Source organism: Arachis hypogaea, chromosome 11, assembly GCF_003086295.3.
Source record: "Arachis hypogaea cultivar Tifrunner chromosome 11, arahy.Tifrunner.gnm2.J5K5, whole genome shotgun sequence".
Lineage (NCBI taxonomy): Eukaryota > Viridiplantae > Streptophyta > Magnoliopsida > Fabales > Fabaceae > Arachis > Arachis hypogaea.
In genome coordinates, this window is record NC_092046.1 from 1,937,414 (window position 1) to 1,963,237 (window position 25,824).

The 25,824-nt window shown below is 35.4% G+C and overlaps 1 protein-coding gene and 1 long non-coding RNA gene across 2 annotated transcripts; both read left to right on the forward strand.

Annotated features, from left to right (window-relative positions):
• Nucleotides 1–1,555: 1,555 nt before the first annotated feature.
• On the forward strand, nt 1,556–13,790 carry LOC140176476 (uncharacterized). The gene is made up of 2 exons (XR_011868078.1): nt 1,556–1,925; nt 13,536–13,790. It is a non-coding gene; the product is annotated as an uncharacterized lncRNA (long non-coding RNA).
• A 10,012-nt stretch (nt 13,791–23,802) lies between these two features.
• LOC140176444 (uncharacterized) lies at nt 23,803–25,782 on the forward strand. Its single transcript, XM_072207816.1, has 2 exons — nt 23,803–24,735; nt 24,970–25,782. Exons 1-2 carry the CDS (start codon nt 23,803–23,805, stop codon nt 25,780–25,782), a joined length of 1,746 nt encoding a protein of 581 aa, XP_072063917.1.
• Nucleotides 25,783–25,824: the final 42 nt, after the last annotated feature.

Genomic DNA, 25,824 nt, shown 5'->3' on the forward strand with positions numbered 1-25,824 from the left:
TCACAAATATTAAAACTTTATTTGTTATTTTCCTTTCATCTAGAAATATCTTCAAATTTTCAACACTTTTTTTATTATTAAATAAAATCACAAATTAAAGTTATAATACATTTTCTAGGTTTGCAATTTCTTGTAATATTATTTGTTATACTTCATTGGTATAATGAAATAAAACAATTAATATTACAAGAAAATTGCAAATCTAAAAAATGAAACAACTTTAATTTGTTGTTCTACTTGTTTTTTAATTTCATGTTGAAATCCATATTGATTAAAAAATTTTAATCTTTAAAATATTTTAATATCTAAAAAAATATGTGAGAAATTTCAAGTACTTCAAAGTCAAAAGCAAAATCACAAATATTAAAACTTTATTTGTTATTTGCCTTTCATCTAGAAATATCTTCAAATTTTCAACACTTTTTTTATTATTAAATAAAATCGCAAATTAAAGTTATAATACATTTTCTAGGTTTGCAATTTCTTGTAATATTATTTGTTATACTTCATTGATATAATGAAATAAAACAATTAATATTACAAGAAAATTGCAAATCTAAAAAATGAAACAACTTTAATTTGTTGTTCTACTTGTTTTTTAATTTCATGTTGAAATCCATATTGATTAAAAAATTTTAATCTTTAAAATATTTTAATATCTAAAAAAATATGTGAGAAATTTCAAGCACTTCAAAGTCAAAAGCAAAATCACAAATATTAAAACTTTATTTGTTATTTGCCTTTCATCTAGAAATATCTTCAAATTTTCAACACTTTTTTTATTATTAAATAAATCGCAAATTAAAGTTATAATACATTTTCTAGGTTTGCAATTTCTTGTAATATTATTTGTTATACTTCATTGATATATAACATATAATGAAATAAAACAATTAATATTACAAGAAAATTGCAAATCTAAAAAATGAAACAACTTTAATTTGTTGTTCTACTTGTTTTTTAATTTCATGTTGAAATTCATATTGATTAAAAAATTTTAATCCTTAAAATATTTTAATATCTAAAAAAATATGTGAGAAATTTCAAGTACTTCAAAGTCAAAAACAAAATGACAAATATTAAAACTTTATTTGTTATTTGCCTTTTATAACACCCGAGTTTTTAAAATTAAATTTTACGCTTTGAATTTAAAAATAAAATTTAATTTAATTATGACTTATTCTATTATTTTAAATTATTTATCAAAAAAAAATTATTTTGATTAGACAAAATTTATTATTATTATTATTATTATTATTATTATTATTATTGGAAGGTACCTAACGTAGCCTTCAAAGGAACCAAAGAAAGGAAATGGAACTTGATTTACTATGCATATGTATATATATAATAATAACACATGCTTTCTTTTATTTATTAACCTTGACACCTAGCCAATATTTATTTTAAACATGGAATGTCATTATATATTCTTCCCATTATCTCATTCACTTGGTCAAGGTTCCAAGTGTACAAAAGAAGAAGTAAACGTGGCTTGTTTGCAATATATATATATAAGATTAGTGACACCTAAATGCCTTAGCCACCACAAACCAATATTCTTTGCCATTTAGCCTTTAGTTAATTTCATTTCATTCTAACCGAAGCAAGAAAAGAAAGAAAGGCCGAGAGAGAGACCGTGGGTGAGGGAGAAACCATGACTTCCTTTGATCTTTCGGCTTCGATTTTTTGAGATCTGTAACTCTAATAAAAAAATCTAATCCGGTAAAAGTGTTCGTATCTTCCTCCTTTATGTATTGGCGTTATTTTTGTCCGGTAGAAGTCTACGGTGACGTAGCTCTCCTACCCCTTGAGCTTGGCCAACTGGAGTTCTACGAGGCACGGAGGATTCCGGACGTTTTTCCTTTCAGCAGCTTGGTCAGAAAGTTTCTCCGAAATTTTGAGTATTTCGATTACGTACGAAGGTAGGGGATTTATTTTTAAAGATAAACGTTTTTAATTTAGAATGCCTACAAGATTAATTGAATAATTGCAAATATATATATATATATATATATATATATATATATATAATAGTAATGTTATTGAGTATGGATTATTGCTGTGAATGTGACTGTTTTCTGATTATTAAGAATTTTGCTGATTTGAGAATTGTTGAGAAAAAGGCTGGTAAATTGTTGAGGAATAGGGAACCCATAAGGGTGGTTTAGACCGAATTTTAGAGAAAATGCCACCGAAATTTTATGAAATCTGAGGTTTTATTTGAAAAGTTATTTTAAAAGATTTGGTTTTGGAAAATTAAATTATTTAAAATATATTTAGTTAAGAAAAGGTTTATTCTATTTTAAAGTTTGACTTATTAAGAAAAATATAATGTTTTAAACACAATCTTTTAAGGAGAGATTTTGTTTTAAGTAAAGATTTGAGCTCGGTTTATTAAGAAAAGAAATCTCTGCCACAGGAGAGCAGAGAACAAGGATTTAAAGAATATATTAATTAATGAAGTGTCTGCCACAAGAGAGCAGATGTGACATTGTTTGGGCCTTAGTGCCAAATGTAAAGTGGGGACGCCCACACACTGAGAACTGTTTTTCAGATGTACGCTTATTGATTTGGAAAGTCACACTGATGCGGCCTAGCCGTACGACTTAAAGTCACACTGATGCGGCCTGGCCGTACGACTTATAAGCACACTGATGCATCTGGAAAGCCATATCTGGGACTTGTGTAACACCCTAAGTTCTTATACTATCGTGGGGGTTTTCAGAATAAGGGGCCACACTTGAATCAAAAAGGAATGACTTAATCGTTATGCAAGGAAGGAAGGAAGTACGCGTGAAGAGGAAAACAAGCAGTACTAAAACGGTAATAAACAATAAACTTATCCATGAGTATGGTTTAAAATAAAATGCTTAGAGGTAATTAAACAAAGGAAAGAAACTAATACGTCCTAACTAATTTCGTTGAAGAGGCTCCCCTACTTGCATCATATCCTATCCTCGGCCAGGAGTCTTTAGTTATTCGTGAATCGAGGTACCAGGGGTCTCCCTCCAACCCCCTTTCGCGCAGTGATGACCCGGTTTCGTTGCGTGGGATGGACCAAAACTCGACGGGGTGCCGAAGTGGGGGAATAGGGTACGTATTCCACCCTTGGACTTCCGCAAGGGTTCAACTCCTCCTCTGGATCCTCCTCCATGGTGTCTTCCTTCTGGCCAGGGTCGTCGGATTTCTCTTCCTCGGCTTCGGAGTCGGACTCGAGGTGTACCACCTTAGGTGACCGCTTTCTAGATGTTGAAGCATTCCTGTCTAGGAAGGTTATGACGGGCAGCTGGGATTCTTCTTCCACGGGATCTCGACCTAAGTAGATAGTCTGGAGCACGGTAGTAGTGGTCGCAACTACCCACGCGTGCTTTGAGGGGTCATACTCAGAAGTTACCCTCGGGGGGCACTGCGTCGTCTCTATCCGCTGTGCCATGTTCCTCTGGAGACAGTATGGGAAAAGAAAGGGAGTGAGAACCTAGCGTCTCAGTAGGAGTGCTATGCAACACCTCCATATCCATCTCCAGCCCACGTGCGGGATTTTAAAAAAAAAAGCGTATAACATGGCATGTAATATGCATCTTCTTTTTTTTGTAAAACATGTGTTTAAAAGAAAGGGAAAACATATAGGAAAATAGAAGGATAATCATCAACGTAATCATAATTAAATCTAAGGAAAACATGGAACTTAAGCTTTCATTCGTGTCTTCTTTCTTTCTTAATTTATAACTTATCTGGAGGGTATTGAGCTCAAACCGTTATAAGTGGGAGTCCCCTTCCCTTACCGAAGGTTCTTATCCCAAACGTTTTGGCGATCACCTTCCCTTACCGAAGGATCATCTCGATCGATCATCTTCCCTTACCGAAGGATCATATCGATATCTTGTCTTTGGGGGTCACCTTCCCTTACCGAAGGATCATTCCCTCAGTTTAATTTACACTCAAGGTTATTTAGACATACACAAGAAGAGAATCATATAAAAAGATATATTATTATATAAAATTGATGGGATAGTCCCCTTCCCTTACCGAAGGTCCTTATCCCAAATGTTTTTCGATCACCTTCCCTTACCGAAGGATCATATCGATATCTTGTCTTTGGGGGTCACCTTCCCTTACCGAAGGATCATTCCCTCAGTTCAATTTACATTTAGGTTGTTTTAAGCGCACACAAGGAAAAAATCATATAAGTGCACGTAATAGGAATATTAAATATTTTAAAGGAAAACATGTACTCTTGACTTTAAAGGGATAATGATAGAAAAGATCACATAGATGCACTTAGGATTAAATCCTTGAATAAAATATTTGGGAAAACATGTACTCTTGACTTTAAAGGAATAATGATAGAAAAGATTACATAGATGCACATAGGATTAAATCGTTAATTAAAATATTTGGGAAACCATGTACTCTTGACTTTAAAGGAATAATGATAGAAAAGATCACATAGATGCACATGGGATTAAATCTTTAATTAAAATATTTTGGGAAAGCATGTACTCTTGACTTTAAAGGAATAATGATGACATAATGGTATAATAGATTACATGGATGCATACGATGGAATAGGGTAATTTAAATAATTGAATTAAAATATTATAAATAATAATATAACCATGTAATAGATCACACATATACCTATATGTTGAACAAGACATAGAAAGCATATACTCTTGGCCCTAAGGGAATATCAATTTAATAGTATAGGATATTGAATAAGCATCTTAAGAGGGCATGTAATCTCGAAGGGAATATTAACAACGTAATTATATGAAAGAGCACAAAATAGGTAAAGTAAATAACATCATACGGAGACATATAATAACGATTCAAGAAGATGTGAATGGCATGGTGGGGAGACATGATCATCATGAATGAAAGGTGAGTGAGAAGGCATTAATGTCATGATAACATGGAAGAAAATAATAATAAGATAACGGTATCAAAGGTCATATAAGGGCACATAGTAAAATTAGGGAATGTTAAATGATTTAATAAAATATTATAAAGGGGCATGTACTCTCAACCTAAAATGAGTAGTAATTAAAGGGTCATGTAAATACACATAGAAAAGATATGGGATACATATTAATGGATTTCAAGAGGGTATAATTGACAAAATAGATAATCATGCTCAATGTAGATGCAAAGAATAATTCATGCCATAAAATACATGAAAGGTGATAGCCATGCATGGATGGAAGAAAACAAAGTAAAACATACTACATGCCAACATAAGTAAGAAAGGCATAATTCCCTACTCTTTTTTCTTAACGCTTCTTCGAGCCTGCCTCTTGTGTTTGCACACAGAATACTATTTCTTTGTAGAGAGAGAGAGAAGGGAGAGGATTGATATTGAGAGGAGTGATTTTCTACCTATGGGTGCTCCCCTATTTATATACGTCTGGGGATGGGGTGGTTGGGATATTTCAAATTTCAAACTAAGGGCGGTTACTAGGTTCCTATCCAAAATTTCAAAATTTTAATCTTATCTCCTAACCGATTTTCAAACTTTGAAATTTAAATTTTGTTTCTAGAAGGGGTGGTTGTTACATTATCACCCCCGTAAGAAAAGAATTTGTCCCCAAATTCCATGTCTGAACTTGGTCGATACGGGTCATCTTAATTAACTTAGGGGCCTTACTGAAATTTTTTATTGTTGGGGAGAAAAGGAAATCCTCACCATGATTGTTACCTGTAAACAAATTTGGGAACTTCTGTCTCATGTCTGCCTCTTTTTCCCATGTGTAGTCTCTGGAATTGCCGCTACCCCATGCCACTTTTACCAGTTGTATCGTCTTGCTCCTTAGTTGCTTCATGCTTCTGTCTACAATCTCCATGGCTGGTAGTTCAAAAGTCAGGTCGTCTTTGAGTGTTACTTCCTCTTGCTGCAACACATGGCTTGGATCGTGCTGGTATTTTCGGAGTTGGGACACGTGGAACACGTTGTGTAGTCTTGATAGATTTGGTGGTAGGGCAAGCTGGTATGCCGACTTTCCTATACGCCGGAGGATTTGGAATGGACCCAGGTACCGGGGGCTTAGTTTTCGTACCTTGAGAGCCCTCCCTACCCCGGTGGTGGGGGTGATTTTTAGGAATACGTGATCGCCTTCCTGAAATTCGAGGGGTTTTCTTCGTTGATCTGCATAACTCTTTTGTCGACTTTGGGCGGTGCGTATTCTTTCTCTTATCCTCTTGATATCTTCTGTGGTCTGTCTTACTAACTCCGGTCCTAAGTAGCCTTTATCTTCTGGTCCGTACCAACATAAAGGAGATTGGCATCTTCGCCCGTACAGTGCCTCATATGGTGCCATCCCGATGCTACCATGGTAACTGTTGTTATAAGCAAACTCGATCAGTGGTAGGTGACTCTCCCACTTTCCTGGTCTGTCCAGGACACAAGCTCGTAACATGTCTTCCAACGTCTGGATGGTTCTCTCCGTTTGTCCATCTGTTTGCGGGTGGTATGATGTGCTCAGGCACAATTTTGTCCCGAATGCCTTCTGCAGTGCGTTCCAAAACCTCGAGGTAAATCTTGGGTCTCTGTCCGAGACTATGGTTGTTGGTACCCCATGTAACCTCACGATCTCTTTGATATATAGCGTGGCTAGTCTTTCCAATGAGTCGGTCGCCTTGACTGGTAGAAAGTGGGCAGTCTTTGTAAGTCGGTCCACGATGACCCATATAGCGTCACGCCCTGTTTGAGTACGAGGTAGTCCCATGACGAAATCCATCGATATGTCCTCCCATTTCCACTCTGGGATGCCAAGGGGTTGCAATACCCCTGATGGTTTCTGATGTTCAATTTTTACCTTCTGACAAACCAGACATTTATTCACGACCGTAGCTAAATCCTTTTTCATCCTTGGCCACCAGAACATCTTTTTCAAATCATGGTACATCTTTGTCATGCCAGGATGAATGGTAAAATCTCCTTTGTGGGCTTCTTCCGCAATCTTGCTTTGAAGATCGCCTTCCTTTGGGACACAGATTCGACCTTGGTATCTCCACACCTTGTCCTCTCCTTCGGTGAAGCCTTTCAATTTTCCTTCTTTGACAAGGCGCAGGGTTTCTTGAAAATCGGGATCGGAACTTTGCGCCTTGGTTATTTGTTCTTTGAATTGACTTGCCACTGTTAGGTGGTTCAGACGTATGCTTTTTGGAGCGAGGGTGACTTGTAGGTTCATGTCTCTGAAATTCTTTATCAACTCTGCCTCTTTTATCATCAGCCATGATGCCTTGAGTACCTTCCGACTCAGAGCATCAGCCACCAAGTTAGCCTTTCCTGGGTGGTAATTTAGAACAAAGTCATAATCTTTAAGAAACTCCATCCACCTCCTTTGTCGCATGTTGAGTTCCTTCTGGTCGAACAGGTACTTTAAGCTCTTATGATCGGAGAATACTTGAAATCCAACTCCGTACAAATGATGCCTCCATGTCTTCAGTGCAAATACTATCGCAGCTAGTTCAAGGTCGTGAGTTGGATAGTTGGCTTCGTGGGTCTTCAGTTGTCTTGACGCATACGCCACTACCTTTTTGCATTGCATTAGTACGCAACCCAATCCTTGTCCTGAGGCGTCACAGTAAACTTCGAAGGCCATGTCGGGGTTAGGTAAGGCTAGTACTGGGGCGGATGTCAAACGACACTTTAACTCTTGGAAGCTTCTTTCGCAGTCTGGCGTCCAAGTGAACGGGGTATCCTTCCTGGTTAAACGGGTTAACGGCAGGGCTAGTTGAGAAAACCCTCTTATGAACCTTCTATAGTAGCCCGCCAATCCTAAAAAACTCCTTATTTCTGTGACTGACGTCGGCCTTTCCCAGTTTAGTACCGAGTCTATCTTACTGGGATCCACTGATATTCCGTTGCCGGAAACCATGTGTCCAAGGAATTGTACCTCCTTCATCCAAAACTCACACTTGGATAGTTTTGCGTACAACTTCTTCTCTCGAAGGGTTCCCAGTATTACACGCAAGTGCTCCCTGTGTTCTTCTTCTGTCTTGGAGAAAATCAAGATATCATCTATGAATACTACCACGAAACTGTCGAGGTAAGGTCGAAAAATCCTATTCATGTAGTCCATAAAGACGGCGGGGGCATTGGTCAACCCAAAAGACATTACTGTGAACTCGTAGTGCCCGTATCTCGTTCGAAATGCTGTCTTTGGAATGTCTTTCTCTCTTACCCTTATTTGATGATACCCTGATCTCAGATCGATTTTTGAGAATACTGTTGCACCTTGTAGTTGGTCCATTAAGTCATCTATTCTTGGGAGGGGATACTTGTTCTTCACCGTGATTTTGTTGAGTTGCCTATAGTCCACGCAGAGACGCATGCTGCCGTCCTTTTTCTTCACAAACAATACCGGAGCTCCCCAGGGAGAGGCACTTGGTCGGATGAATCCTTTTTGCAGCAGCTCCTCTAGTTGGTTCTTCAGTTCAGTGAGTTCCAACGGAGCCATTCGGTAAGGGGCTACGGAGATTGGCCCTGTCCCAGGCATCAGTTCTATGGAGAACTCAACCTCTCGTGTTGGGGGAAGCGAGGGTATATCTTCGGGAAAGACATCTGAAAAGTCTTGTACTACTGGTATCTCACAGAACTCCTGATGGGAATCTATTTTTACCGAATTTAGCAAGGCATATCCTTGCCTCGTACGTGTGTCTTCGGAGGATCTTGGAAGATCACGTGTGTCTCGTGTGGGTTGGGAAGGGAAGATGACTTTTCTCTCAAAACAATCTAACAAGACGCGGTTTTTGTTGAGCCAATCCATTCCTAGGATGATGTCTAATCCTACTAAAGGGAGGCATACTAGGTCAACAAAGTATGATCTATCTGAAATGAGGATGCGAACCCTCTGGCAAACCTGCTGAGTTTCGACACTCTTACCGGCTGGGGTGGTTACTAGTAGGACATATGGTAATTTGGTCATGCATAAACTGATTCTACTAGTAGCAGAGAGAGATATAAATGAATGAGAAGCACCAGTATCGTATAGGATAGTTAAAGGAGCTCCATTAATTATGCACTTACCCTCGATTCGATCTTCTGACTGGTGGGCTTCCTCGCTGCTGAGGGCAAAGACTCGTCCTTGACGTTGGGGTGCATTGGCAGGGGGTGGGGGAACTGCTGGACATTCCCTGGCGATATGTCCTGGCTGGAAGCACCGGAAGCAGACATTTTGTCCGGCCAGGCACCTGCCCCTATGTTGCTTTCCACACGAGGCACATTCCTTGAGTTCGGTGGGAGGTTTCTGGCGGTTTGTGCCCTGTTGAGATTGCCTTCCTGTAGGTCTTCCAAGAAAGGCCTTCTTCTGCGACAGCTGCTGAGAAGATCCTTGATTTAGCTGCCTTTTCTTGAAAGCCTCGCTTCTTTCTGACGCTAGTTTCTTGGTGCATTCTTCGATCACCTGGCACTTGCTAACAAGGGAGGAGAACTCCCGGATTTCCAGTGGGGCTATTGCGGGTAGGATCTCTGCCCTGAGCCCTCCTTGATACTTCATACATTTCCACTTTTCATCTGGATTAGCCTTATACATTGCGGAAAATTTGCAGAGCCTCTCGAACCTCTCTGTGTATTCGGCAATACTCATCCTATCTTGCTTCAGCTGAAGGAACTCCATCTCCTTGGACTCTCGAACAGAAAGGGGGAAGTACTTCTTGTAGAAAGCTTCCTTGAAGGTGGCCCAGCTGATATCTGTTCCCGCATCCTCCAACAATCGTCTTGCTCCTTCCCACCAGAATTCGGCATCAGCTTTGAGCATGAAGGTAGCGTAATTCACTTGCTGCACCTCCGTGCATGGAAAAATTGTGAATACTTTCTCCATTTCTGTCAGCCATTCCTCTGCCTTATCAGGGTCGAGGGCCCCACGAAATTTAGGCGGACCAATCTTCTTGAAGTCAGCAAAAGTCGTACGGGTTTGTCCTTCCTCCAGTCTGGGAGTATTGGGGTCCCTGTCCCCAGTGGACAGTTGTTGAGCCATCAGAGTAGTGGCTTGGGCCTGCTCCTTCATTGCCTTGGCCATCTCCTTCATGTGCTTTGCTAGGGTTGAGGAGCTCGAGCTCGTTCCACGCGGGCGTCCACGACTTGCCATAGGTCCCCTGTTTATGGATAACCATAGGAAGAGGTTTCATTAGTCATACCTCCTAGGATCGACTTTGCTCTGATACCAATAATGTAACACCCTAAGTTCTTATACTATCGTGGGGGTTTTCAGAATAAGGGGCCACACTTGAATCAAAAAGGAATGACTTAATCGTTATGCAAGGAAGGAAGGAAGTACGCGTGAAGAGGAAAACAAGCAGTACTAAAATGGTAATAAACAATAAACTTATCCATGAGTATGGTTTAAAATAAAATGCTTAGAGGTAATTAAACAAAGGAAAGAAACTAATACGTCCTAACTAATTTCGTTGAAGAGGCTCCCCTACTTGCATCATATCCTATCCTCGGCCAGGAGTCTTTAGTTATTCGTGAATCGAGGTACCAGGGGTCTCCCTCCAACCCCCTTTCGCGCAGTGATGACCCGGTTTCGTTGCGTGGGATGGACCAAAACTCGACGGGGTGCCGAAGTGGGGGAATAGGGTACGTATTCCACCCTTGGACTTCCGCAAGGGTTCAACTCCTCCTCTGGATCCTCCTCCATGGTGTCTTCCTTCTGGCCAGGGTCGTCGGATTTCTCTTCCTCGGCTTCGGAGTCGGACTCGAGGTGTACCACCTTAGGTGACCGCTTTCTAGATGTTGAAGCATTCCTGTCTAGGAAGGTTATGACGGGCAGCTGGGATTCTTCTTCCACGGGATCTCGACCTAAGTAGATAGTCTGGAGCACGGTAGTAGTGGTCGCAACTACCCACGCGTGCTTTGAGGGGTCATACTCAGAAGTTACCCTCGGGGGGCACTGCGTCGTCTCTATCCGCTGTGCCATGTTCCTCTGGAGACAGTATGGGAAAAGAAAGGGAGTGAGAACCTAGCGTCTCAGTAGGAGTGCTATGCAACACCTCCATATCCATCTCCAGCCCACGTGCGGGATTTTAAAAAAAAAAAGCGTATAACATGGCATGTAATATGCATCTTCTTTTTTTTGTAAAACATGTGTTTAAAAGAAAGGGAAAACATATAGGAAAATAGAAGGATAATCATCAACGTAATCATAATTAAATCTAAGGAAAACATGGAACTTAAGCTTTCATTCGTGTCTTCTTTCTTTCTTAATTTATAACTTATCTGGAGGGTATTGAGCTCAAACCGTTATAAGTGGGAGTCCCCTTCCCTTACCGAAGGTTCTTATCCCAAACGTTTTGGCGATCACCTTCCCTTACCGAAGGATCATCTCGATCGATCACCTTCCCTTACCGAAGGATCATATCGATATCTTGTCTTTGGGGGTCACCTTCCCTTACCGAAGGATCATTCCCTCAGTTTAATTTACACTCAAGGTTATTTAGACATACACAAGAAGAGAATCATATAAAAAGATATATTATTATATAAAATTGATGGGATAGTCCCCTTCCCTTACCGAAGGTCCTTATCCCAAATGTTTTTCGATCACCTTCCCTTACCGAAGGATCATATCGATATCTTGTCTTTGGGGGTCACCTTCCCTTACCGAAGGATCATTCCCTCAGTTCAATTTACATTTAGGTTGTTTTAAGCGCACACAAGGAAAAAATCATATAAGTGCACGTAATAGGAATATTAAATATTTTAAAGGAAAACATGTACTCTTGACTTTAAAGGGATAATGATAGAAAAGATCACATAGATGCACTTAGGATTAAATCCTTGAATAAAATATTTGGGAAAACATGTACTCTTGACTTTAAAGGAATAATGATAGAAAAGATTACATAGATGCACATAGGATTAAATCGTTAATTAAAATATTTGGGAAACCATGTACTCTTGACTTTAAAGGAATAATGATAGAAAAGATCACATAGATGCACATGGGATTAAATCTTTAATTAAAATATTTTGGGAAAGCATGTACTCTTGACTTTAAAGGAATAATGATGACATAATGGTATAATAGATTACATGGATGCATACGATGGAATAGGGTAATTTAAATAATTGAATTAAAATATTATAAATAATAATATAACCATGTAATAGATCACACATATACCTATATGTTGAACAAGACATAGAAAGCATATACTCTTGGCCCTAAGGGAATATCAATTTAATAGTATAGGATATTGAATAAGCATCTTAAGAGGGCATGTAATCTCGAAGGGAATATTAACAACGTAATTATATGAAAGAGCACAAAATAGGTAAAGTAAATAACATCATACGGAGACATATAATAACGATTCAAGAAGATGTGAATGGCATGGTGGGGAGACATGATCATCATGAATGAAAGGTGAGTGAGAAGGCATTAATGTCATGATAACATGGAAGAAAATAATAATAAGATAACGGTATCAAAGGTCATATAAGGGCACATAGTAAAATTAGGGAATGTTAAATGATTTAATAAAATATTATAAAGGGGCATGTACTCTCAACCTAAAATGAGTAGTAATTAAAGGGTCATGTAAATACACATAGAAAAGATATGGGATACATATTAATGGATTTCAAGAGGGTATAATTGACAAAATAGATAATCATGCTCAATGTAGATGCAAAGAATAATTCATGCCATAAAATACATGAAAGGTGATAGCCATGCATGGATGGAAGAAAACAAAGTAAAACATACTACATGCCAACATAAGTAAGAAAGGCATAATTCCCTACTCTTTTTTCTTAACGCTTCTTCGAGCCTGCCTCTTGTGTTTGCACACAGAATACTATTTCTTTGTAGAGAGAGAGAGAAGGGAGAGGATTGATATTGAGAGGAGTGATTTTCTACCTATGGGTGCTCCCCTATTTATATACGTCTGGGGATGGGGTGGTTGGGATATTTCAAATTTCAAACTAAGGGCGGTTACTAGGTTCCTATCCAAAATTTCAAAATTTTAATCTTATCTCCTAACCGATTTTCAAACTTTGAAATTTAAATTTTGTTTCTAGAAGGGGTGGTTGTTACAACTTGTGCCCGGGTAATGTCGGGTGCGGGTAGGCAACCGACACATGAGCTCATGGCCTGCGTTAGGGATAGACATGCATCATGTTGTTTGCACATTTGCATTTGATTGCGCTTGCTTGTTTTATTACTTTGTGATTGTATTGTTTGTCTTATTGTGACTTGCTTGTACATTGAATTGAATTTCTTGCTTGCATTATTTGTTTGTGAGTGTATTAAAGTGATTACGAGTTGACATTTAACTGAGGATTAACTATGTGGCTGAAAAACAGAAAATGTGACTAGTTTTATATTTAAAATTTGTTTTGAGTTTAGAAATTTAAAGAAAAGTAATTATTTATCTAAAGTAGAAATAAAAGTATTTCCAAAAGGTTTAACAAAATAGTTTTACTAAGTAAGTTAATTATTTGCATTAAATTCATTACTTTTACGGCATTCCCATTCCCTACTGAGAACGTGTGGTTTGTTCTCACCCCAAATCTTCCACCCTTTCAGTGACACAGGTTCGGAGATTCAGTAAGAAGCTGCAGACGATTAGTAGATTTACTTGTGATTCCTGTTGTTTTTATAGAGTTCCCTCGTCCTTGTTGCTTCAGGGTTTTTATTTTATCCAGAGGGATAGGTATTGTATTTGAGTTTTACATTGAATTTAATCGTATAGCATCTATTATTATTAGTAATTATGTGATTATTATTATTTGAAGATTTTTTTGTTATGTGATTTTTAATGACTAAAATCTTTTTCTGAAATTTTCTTATAAACTGAAACGCGATATTGACCTAAAGGCTCAATATTAAATAGTAAATAAGGAGAACAGATTAGTAACTCCTTACTTTTGGTACGATCATGACGTGCTAAAGGTTAGGGTGTTACACCTTTCATCTAGAAATATCTTCAAATTTTCAACACTTTTTTTATTATTAAATAAAATCGCAAATTAAAGTTATAATACATTTTCTAGGTTTGCAATTTCTTGTAATATTATTTGTTATACTTCATTGATATATAACATATAATGAAATAAAACAATTAATATTACAAGAAAATTGCAAATCTAAAAAATGAAACAACTTTAATTTGTTGTTCTACTTGTTTTTTAATTTCATGTATTGATTAAAAAATTTTAATCTTTAAAACATTTTAATATCTAAAAAAATATGTGAGAAATTTCAAGTACTTCAAAGTCAAAAGCAAAATCATAAATATTATAACTTTATTTGTTATTTGCCTTTCATCTAGAAATATCTTCAAATTTTCAACACTTTTTCTATTTTTAAATAAAATTGTAAATTAAAGTTATAATACATTTTTTACATTTGCAATTTCTTGTAATATTATTTGTTATACTTCATTGGCATATAACATATAATGAAATAAAACAACTAATATTACAAGAAAATTACAAATCTAAAAAATGAAACAATTTTAATTTATTGTTTTACTTATTTTTTAATTTCATGTTAAAATCTATATTGATTAGAAAATTTTAATATTTATAACATTTTAATTTCTAAATAAAATATATGTGAGAAATTTCAAGTACTTCAAAGTCAAAAGCAAAATCACAAATATTATAACTTTATTTGTTATTTGCCTTTCATCTAGAAATATCTTCAAATTTTCAACACTTTTTCTATTATTAAATAAAATTATAAATTAAAGTTATAATACATTTTCTAGGTTTGCAATTTCTTGTAATATTATTTGTTATACTTCATTGATATATAACATATAATGAAATAAAACAATTAATATTACAAGAAAATTGCAAATCTAAAAAATGAAACAACTTTAATTTGTTGTTCTACTTGTTTTTTAATTTTATGTTGAAATTCATATTGATTAAAAAATTTTAATCTTTAAAACATTTTAATATCTAAAAAAATATGTGAGAAATTTTAAGTACTTCAAAGTCAAAAGCAAAATCACAAATATTAAAACTTTATTTGTTATTTGCCTTTCATCTAGAAATATCTTCAAATTTTCAACACTTTTTTTTATTATTAAATAAAATCGCAAATTAAAGTTATAATACATTTTCTAGGTTTGCAATTTCTTGTAATATTATTTGTTATACTTCATTGATATATAACATATAATGAAATAAAACAATTAATATTACAAGAAAATTGCAAATCTAAAAAATGAAACAACTTTAATTTGTTGTTCTACTTGTTTTTTAATTTCATGTATTGATTAAAAAATTTTAATCTTTAAAACATTTTAATATCTAAAAAAATATGTGAGAAATTTCAAGTACTTCAAAGTCAAAAGCAAAATCATAAATATTATAACTTTATTTGTTATTTGCCTTTCATCTAGAAATATCTTCAAATTTTCAACACTTTTTCTATTTTTAAATAAAATTGTAAATTAAAGTTATAATACATTTTCTACATTTGCAATTTCTTGTAATATTATTTGTTATACTTCATTGGCATATAACATATAATTAAATAAAACAACTAATATTACAAGAAAATTACAAATCTAAAAAATGAAACAATTTTAATTTATTGTTTTACTTATTTTTTAATTTCATGTTAAAATCTATATTGATTAAAAAATTTTAATATTTATAACATTTTAATTTCGAAATAAAATATATGTGAGAAATTTCAAGTACTTCAAAGTCAAAAGCAAAATCACAAATATTATAACTTTATTTGTTATTTGCTTTTCATCTAGAAATATCTTCAAATTTTCAACACTTTTTCTATTATTAAATAAAATTATAAATTAAAGTTATAATACATTTTCTAGGTTTGCAATTTCTTGTAATATTATTTGTTATACTTCATTGATATATAACATATAATGAAATAAAACAATTAATATTACAAGAAAATTGCAAATCTAAAAAATGAAACAACTTTAATTTGTTGTTCTACTTGTTTTTTAATTTCATGTTGAAATCTATATTGATTAAAAAATTTTAATCTTTAAAATATTTTAATATCCAAAAAAATATGTGAGAAATTTCAAGTACTTCAAAGTCAAAAGCAAAATCACAAATATTAAAACTTTATTTGTTATTTGCCTTTCATCTAGAAATATCTTCAAATTTTCAACACTTTTTTTATTATTAAATAAAATCGCAAATTAAAGTTATAATACATTTTCTAGGTTTGCAATTTCTTGTAATATTATTTGTTATACTTCATTGATATATAACATATAATGAAATAAAACAATTAATATTACAAGAAAATTGCAAATCTAAAAAATGAAACAACTTTAATTTGTTGTTCTACTTGTTTTTTAATTTCATGTTGAAATCTATATTGATTAAAGAATTTTAATCTTTATAACATTTTAATTTCTAAAAAAAAATATGTGAGAAATTTCAAATACTTCAAAGTCAAAAGTAAAATCACAAATATTATAACTTTATTTGTTATTTGCGTTTCATCTAGAAATATTTTCAAATTTTTTAACACTTTTTCTATTATTAAATAAAATCACAAATTAAAGTTATAATACATTTTCTAGATTTGTAAATTTTTATAATATTATTTATTATACTTCATTGACATATAACATATAATAAAATAAAACAATTAATATCATAAAAAAATTGCAAATCTACATTTTTTAGATTTGTAATTTTTTCTAATATTACTTATTATACTTCATTGATACATAATATAAAATGAAATAAAACTCATAATATTATAAAAAAATTACAAATTTTAAAAATAAACAATTTTAATTTTTTATTCTAGTTATTGTTTTAATTTCATGTTAAAATTTACATTGATTAAAGAATCCTAATCTTTATAATGTTTTAATATTTAATGAAAAAATTATGTGAGAAATTTAAAATACTTCAAAATCAAAATCAAAATGACAAATATTATAACTTTATTTGTTATTTATTTTTTATTAAAAAATATTTCAATTTTTCAACACTTTTTCCGTTGTTGTTTAACTATGAGAAAGTTGAGAGAAAAAAAAAAGAGAATAAGACAATAATAAAGTCATAAAAATTACTAACCTAATCGCAATAATAAAGTCTCCGTAAAAAATATCGATCTCAAGTCAACTACTTAATATGTGTATCCATTCACTACTATTAAAGAATCTTAATCTCTTTAATATTTCAATAGGTAAAAAATAAAAATTATGAACGAAATTTAAAATATTTTAAAGCCAAAAGTAAAATAAGAAATGTTAAAGAAGAAGAAAACCAAGAAAAGAGAAAGTTTATGTGTGCATACCTTTGTTGCTTGAGAATTATGATAGATGAGTTGCGGTGGAAAACTCAAATCTTGGATTTTTACTTAAAAATGAATTCAAGAAGTGGAAAAAGTTAATAACAATAATAATAATGAATCCACATTATGGATATTTTATCACGTATTTGGAGATTTTGTAACATGATGCAACTTCAAACAACGATAAATAAATAAATAAATATTTTTTCTTGGAAACATTAATTAGATGACAAAATTTGAAATATTGCAAAACTTTCACTTTGACCGAGGGAAAGAATTAAACATTTTCTTTATATTATATATTTTTTATTTGGTAAATGAGATTAGACAGACAACAGAAAGTAAAAAAAATATATATATATATTAAAGAAGAAGAAAGTCGAAAAAAGAAAAAGTTTGTGTGTACCTTAAAAATGAATTCAAGAAGTGGAAAAAGTTAATAACAATAATAAGAATGAATCCACATGGAAACTGCAAACAAGAATAAATATTTCTTCTAGGAAACATTAATCAGATAACAAAATTTTAAATATTTCAAAACTTTCACTTCATTTTCTTTATTTATTTGGTAAATGAGATCAGACAAAGAAAACAAAAAGCATAATTGAGATACAATTTAGAACATGTGAACCATTATTTTTTGAATGAATAAGCGAAGAGAGTAAAATAAAAAGAAGATTTGGGATTACTACAAAAAAAGAAAACTTTCAAAGATCAAGAAAAGTACCTTAACACTTTTGAGAGAGATGAGAAGGATTAAACAGTGATGATAAGTGCAATCAAAAAATAAATAAATAATATTTCTTCTAGGAAATATTTTGTTAGATCATTGACGGAGTAGTAAAATAGAAATCATACGTCAAAGTATTACAAAATAATGATGCTTAGTGGTGAATAAGGGAGTAGTAAAATAGAAATCATACGTTATTTGAAAAAAAAATAAAAGAAAAGAAAAAAAGAGAAGAAAGAAAGAAAGAAGAAGAAAAATAAGAAGAAGAAGATAAGAAACCTGATGTTTAACTCAAATCTTGGATGATAAGGATTGAGTAGCGAAAATAAATAAGTAAATAATGAATTCAAGAAGCGGAAAAAGTTAATAACAATAATAATAATGAATCCATATGATGGCAAACAACGATAAATGAATAAATAAATATTTTTCTTGGAAACATTAATTAGATAACAAAATTTGAAATATTGCAAAACTTTCACTTTGACAGAGGGAAAGAATTAAACATTTTCTATCTGGTAAATGAGATTAGACGGAAACAGAAAGTGTAATTGAGATAGAACATGTGAATAATTTTTTTTTGGATGATTAAGAGGGTAAAAGATGGTTATATATATAGATTTATTCTTAATTGTTCTTTTATTAAGTATGAAGTGTTGCATAGGGGTGCAAAGACCCGGCCCGGCCCGAATGTCTGGCCCGGTCCCGAACATTTTAGGGACTAATTTGGTGTGATTTTATCGGGTTTAAGGTCGAGTAAGGGTCTAAAAAATAAACTCGGTTATTATTTCGGGTCAGATCCGGGCCATAGCTCGGGTCACCTGAAGTCGGCCTAGTGGCCCGGTCATCATACACAATTAATATTTTGTATTATTAGTGATGGATCATGACTATTCTTATGTGGAATTTAAGTATTGTAAACCTTAATATTTGTGTTATTAGTCATTATAAGACTATAAGTTAATGTTTTATGTTTAGAATGCATAAGACTTTAGACTAATGCATAATATTGTGTTATTTGTATTGATTTAAAGATTTGGTATTATTAGACAATATTAGTATTGATTGTGGTTTTGCTTTAGTATTGATTGTGGTTATGCTTTAATTTTAAAGAAGGGTTGGTTCTTGTTATATTTTTTAAGTGAATTTTACCATGTTAAATAATGGTTGGAGTCTTGGAAATTTGGATATTTTTACATGTTAGCTTACAAGAAGGTTTCAACGTAATGTAATGTTAACGACCCGGTTTTCACCCGGTATAATTGTGACCCGAAAGTGTATTGGTTTCATCGGGTCTAGGGTCGAATTCGTGTCTAATAAATAGACCCAGTGTATATTTTGGGTCGGGTTTGGGTTACATCAAATCCGGCTTCACCCGACCCATGTGCACCCCTAGTGTTACACACCTTGTTAATTCATTAATTTTGAACTTTTTATTTATTATATTTTATTTAAATAATTTGAATTTAAAAAAGTAACTTGTTAATTAGGTTAACTATTTTTTTATAAATTTTAAATATTTTTGTAACTTTTAAATATTGGGTTAACTATTTTTTTTATAAATTTTAAATATTTTTGTAACTTTTAAATATTGGGCTAAAGTCTAAAACAAAAAAAATAGTATACAAACATTAAAAACAACATGTCTTTACCAAAAAAAAAGTAATTGGACTTTAAAATTAAAATAAATAATACATAAAAAATAAATTAAAAATTCATTCACCAAACCAAAAAAAAAAGATATATTAGAATCTTAAAAAAATAATATTAACTATATATTATGTATATATATTAAAATTTAAATAAATTTTATTTTGTGTAAAACAAAATTATAATATTAAATATGAACACAATGATAAAAGATTTTGTGTTATATAAATTTAATTAAAAAAATATATATACTCACATAAAAAGCAAACAAACATATAACAATTTTATTTTGTGTGAAATAAAATTATAATATTAAATATGAACACAATAATAAAAAAATTTGTATTATATAAATTTAATTTGAGAAAAATATATATTCACGTAAAAAGCAAACAAACGCATAATAATCAGCCACCAAAGAAAAAACGCATAATTATTTTTAATACAATGATAAAAAATTTTGTATTATATAAATTTAATTAAAAAAAGATATACTCACGTAAAAAATAAATAAACATATAATAATTTTATTTTATGTGAAAAAAGTATAACATTAAATATAAACACAATGATAAAAATTTTGTATTATATAAATTTAATTAAAAAATAGGGATAAGTATTGTTTTGATCCCTCACGTTGAGAGTCAGAATCGAACCCGTTCCCGATCTAATTTTCGATTTAGAATCGTCCTTAACGTTTTTTTTCCATATTAAAATCCTCCTTTTTAATAAAATTTTTAATTTTATTCTTAAACTACCCTTACTTTAATGAAATTTAAAAAATTAAAAAAAAAACACGGTTGGGATGGGGGAGGGGAGGGGGAGGCAGGAAGGGGAGACAAGGAGGAGGAGACCGGGGGTGGGGGTGGATGGTGGTGGGAAGGGGAGACCGGAGGGTGGGGGTGGCGGAAAGGGGAGACAGGGAGGGGGAGACCGGGGGTGGGGGTGGGGGTGGCGGGAAGGGGAGACAGGGAGGGGGAGACCGGAGGGTGGGGGAGGGGGGAAGGGGAGACCGGGGGTGGAGGTGGCGGGAAGGGGAGACGGGGAGGGGGAGAGGGGAAGGGGAGGAGGAGGGCGAGGGGAGATCGGGGGTGGGGGAGGGGAGGGGGAGGCGGGAAGGGGAGACCGGGTGGGGGGTGGGGGGAGGGGGAAGGGGGTATTTTTGTCCAAAAAAATAAAAAAGACAATTTTAATACGAAAAAAACGTTAAGGATGATTCTAAATCGAAAATTAGATCGGGATGGGTTCGATTCCGACCCTCAACATGAGGGACCAAAACAATACTTATCCCTTAAAAAATATATACTTATGTAAAAAGTAAACAAACATATAATAATAATAATAATAATAATAATAATAATAATAATAATAATAATAATAATAATAATAATAATAATAATAATAATAATAATAATAATCTCATTTGTTATTTATCCAAAACTAAATGTAACTTTTCAAATATAAATGAAATTATTAGGCTGCGTCTTGAGATAGACTAATATTGAGAGAGAGATTGAAAGATAAAACTTGAAAGATGATAGAAACTACATAATTCTTTGTATTGTATTAAGTGTAAAATGTATCAGATTGAGTTATGTCTCAATATCTTTTTTATTTAAGATAAATATAAAAACTAAAACAAACAAAAATAGTTAAATATATATTTTTTTCTATAGAGATATTTTAATATTTTAAAATTATAATATAAAATTTTAAACATAATTAAACAACTTTAATTTTAAAGGAGTATTTTATTATTTTCAAGATGAGTAAAGTATTGATTTTGTCCCCAATGGGGTAAGTCCTATTTGTGTCCCTAACGTTTAAATCGTCCTATTTGTATCCTTAACGTTTATAAAAGTGATTTAATGTTATCATACTATTAATTATACTAACAAATCAGATTATATTTTTCAATTATTCTCACTTGGATGTATTCATTCTCAATTAGGTCTCACTTGGATGTGGTCGATTTTAATATTATACATACTATTTGTGTTTAGATTCAATTATGTCCCTAGAAAAGTGAATTATGTAAATGTTATAGGAATTAGTTTCAACATTTGATGAGCTATTTTTTGGAGTAGATAATCGATTCTATCCCAGACATTTGTATTCTAGCTTCAAGAAGAGATTTTTGAAATGCAAACTAAAGCACTCATGATGTGTAATTGACGGCAGGATAACATTGAATCACTTTTACAAACGTTAGGGATACAAATAGGACGATTTAAATGTTAGGGACACAAATAGAATTTACCCCAAACGTTGGAGACAAAAACGATACTTTACTCTTTCAAGATTAATCCTAAAAGACTATTTTAATATCTTAAAAATTAAATATAAGAGTATTTTAATATTTTTAAAATTATTTTAAATTTTTAATTCCTAATACAATTAAATAATATGAATTGGTTCTTATAAAATTACTTTAGTATTTTTAGTAACATTCAGAAGTTATTGTGTTCTTATAAAAATTAATTACAAGGGTATTTTAGTTTTTATTTAAAGTTTAAATTTATAATTTTTAATATAATTAAAAAATATTTATTTTCAAAGAGTATTTTAATTTTTATTCTAAAAGGGTATTTTAATTTATTTTTAAGATTAATTTTATTTTAATATTAAATTAATATTTTTAATTTTTAATGCACTCAAAGAATTTCAAATAATCATATAAGTGTAATTTAGTATTTTAAAATTAATGCGTAAAATATATTTTAGTACTTTAAAGAGTAAATGATTAAATTAATTCTTAAAAGATCCAAGGTCACCTCCGAGGAACGCAACACAGTCTCACGAGAGACGCTCCTTTGGAGGGACTGGCGACAACCACGCCAGAATAATGCAAGAACTACGACATAGAATGCAAGACTTGGAGCGCCGGCTAGCAGATAGGGAACACAACCAACACACCCCAGAGCAGAGTCACTCCCGCTCTCACTTTAGGAGCCACTCCAGACGCACGCCAAGCCCCCCAGCTGAGTCCGAAAGCGCTGGGGAGAGAGGGCGCGCGAGAAGACGTCATGACCCTGTCATTTATGCCAGACATGAGAGGCGGCATACCGCGATCCGCGGGGCCAAGGATACTCGTCGGGAAAACGACGAGGGAAGAACGACGGGAACACGGGGACCCGTAATAATGGGAGCGACCCCATTCCATCGTTCCATACTCGAAGTCCGGCTGCCAAAATACTTCGACAAGCCAACGGACATGAGATATGATGGAACGCAAGACCCGCTGGAACACCTCACGGCCTTTGAGGCCAGGATGAACCTAGAAGGGGTGGAAGACGAGGTAAGGTGCCGCGCTTTCCCGGTCACTTTGGCGGGACCTGCAATACGGTGGTTCAATAACCTCCTGCAGGGCTCAGTGGCCGGTTTCGCAGACATCAGCCATGCCTTTTTAGCCCAATTCACGACCAGGATCGCCAAAGCAAAACACCCAATCAACCTGCTGGGGGTGACACAGAGACCCGACGAGATGACCAGGAATTACTTGGATCGGTTCAATGATGAATGTTTGGAGATTGACGGACTGACGGACTCAGTAGCAAGTCTGTGCTTGATGAACGGGCTCCTGAACGAGGACTTCAAAAAGCACCTCACCACGAAACCAGTCTGGACAATGCAGGAGATCCAGTGTATTGCGAGAGAGTACATCAATGACGAAGAAGTCAGCCGGGTCGTGGTTGCCGACAAACGGCAACCCCCCCACAACCAAACCCGACATCGAGAGAATGGTGAAAGTTCAAGAGAACACGCCAAAGACGGCGGTGCAAACAAGGCGCCAAGGCCATTCCCCAGAGTCGGGAAGTTCACAAACTACACCCCCTTACGGCACCGATCATGGAGGTCTACCAACAGATAGCCGAGAAAGGAATACTGTCCAAGCCACGACCTCTGAAGGAACGAATAAGGGGAAACAAAAGCCTTTACTGTGAATATCACAAGGGATACGGGCATAAAACCTAAGACTGCTTCGACCTAAAGGATGCATTGGAACAAGCAATAAGAGACGGGAAGCTCGTCGAATTCTCCCACCTCATAAGAGAGCCGAGGAGACGAAATCGCGACAGAGAGGATGAGAACAGGTCTCGAGTGACAAAGCGACGTCAAGAGCCGGAAGGAGACGACCACGGTCTCACGGTGGTGAACGTGGTAATGGCGAGGAATTCGGCCCCAAGGTCGAAATCGGCACAAAAGAAAGATGCCAAAGTCCTAGCCGTCTCCTCCTCATCCACAAGAAGTTCCCGAAGGCTCCCGTCCATCTCCTTCGGTCCCGAGGACCAATGGTTCGACGAGGTACTGGAGAGTCCCCCCATGGTCATCACGGCCAGGGTCAGAATCAGCCTCGTCAAATGGATCCTCGTCGACACAGGGGCGAATTCGAACATCATGTTCCGCAACGTGTTTGACGCCCTGGGATTGCATGACACCGACCTATCGACCCACCAGCACGGCGTGGTAGGGTTGGGTGACCATTTCATCAAATCAGATGGGATCATATCCCTCCTGACCTCGGTGGGACAAGGACAGGGACGGAGGATGGTAATGGCAGAATTCGTGGTCTTGCGAGATTCCACAGCTTACAACATCATTATGGGAAGAAAAACCATCAACGACCTTGGCGCGACGATCAGCACGAAACTGCTTGTATTGAAGTTCATTACTGATGAAGGATCTGTGGGATCCATCAAAGGAGACCTGAAAATGGCAGTCGCCTACGACCACGCCAGCCTCTCCTTGAGGAAAAAGTCTAAAGAAGCATCAGGGGTTTTCCTAGCCGACCTGGATGCCAGAATAGATGACAAACCCAGACCCGAGCCAGAGGGGGACTTGGAAAAATTCAAGGTCGGGGACACGGAGGAGAAGTTCACATTCATAAACAGAAATCTCCCCCATGTAGTGAAGGGACCTTTGATGGAGATGATCAGAGCCAATGCCGACCTGTTCGCTTGGACACCGGCCGACATGCCGGGGATAGATCCCCAACTCATGTCACACTGTCTGGCCGTCAAGCCGGAAGCCCAACCAATGGCCCAAAGGAGGAGGAAGATGTCGCAGGAAAGGGAAGAGGAGGTGGCCAGACAGACGGTCAGCCTCCTCGAAGCGGGATTTATTCGAGAGTTGGACTACTCGACGTGGTTGTCGAACGTGGTCTTAGTGAAAAAGCACAATAAGAGATGGAGAATGTGTGTGGACTATTCCGACTTCAACAAAGCATGCCCAAAGGACAGCTACCCCCTTCCCAACATTGACGCACTCGTCGACGCGGTGGCGGGGTACTGGTATCTGAGCTTCATGGACGCTTACTCTGGGTACAATCAGATACCGAAGCACCAGCCCGACGAAGACAAAACGGCGTTCATAACGCCTGGAGGGATCTATTACTACAAGGTGATGCCGTTTGGCTTGAAAAACGCTGGCGCCACGTATCAGAGGCTGATGAACAAGATATTCAGCGAACTCATAGGCAAGACAGTAGAAGTCTACATAGATGACATCCTTGCGAAGACCACACGACCCGACGATCTCCTAAGTGACCTGGGGGGCGTGTTCGCATCCCTCCGACAAAACGGCATGAGGCTCAACCCGCTCAAATGCGCCTTTGCCATAGAAGCCGGGAAGTTCCTAGGGTTCATGATAACCCAAAGAAGGGTAGAAGCCAACCCTGAGAAATGCCAAGCGATTCTCCAGATGAAGAGCCCGGGTTGTATCAAAGACGTACAACGATTGGTAGGAAGGCTGACGGCGTTATCCCGTTTTCTCGACGCATCGGCAGCGAAAGCCCTGCCCTTTTTCAATCTGATGAAAAAGGGGATAGCGTTCGAATGGACTCCTGTGTGTGAGAAAGCATTCAACCACTTCAAAGAGATCCTAGCATCACCTCCGGTGCTCGGGAAGCCAACGGCCGGAGAACCACTCTACCTCTACCTAGCCGTAACGGAGGAAGCGCTTGCAGCGGTGCTGGTACGAGAGGAAGGGAAGGCTCAGCAACCAATCTACTTTGTAAGCAAGGCGTTACAAGGAGCAGAGCTGAGGTATAGCAAATTGGAGAAACTGGCGCTGGCACTCCTAACCTCCTCCCGAAGGCTGAGGCAATACTTCCAAAGCCATCGCGTTGTCGTGAGAACGGACTAAGTAATTCGCCAAGTACTCCAAAAGCCTGACTTGGCAGGAAGG

Coding starts and splice junctions, on each gene's coding strand:
- LOC140176444 (XM_072207816.1), top strand. CDS start 23,803: ATGGCGAGGAATTCGGCCCCAAGGTCGAAATCGGCACAAAAGAAAGAT. Junction 24,736..24,969: donor AGGAGGTGGCCAGACAGACG/GTCAGCCTCCTC, acceptor GGGTACAATCAG/ATACCGAAGCACCAGCCCGA.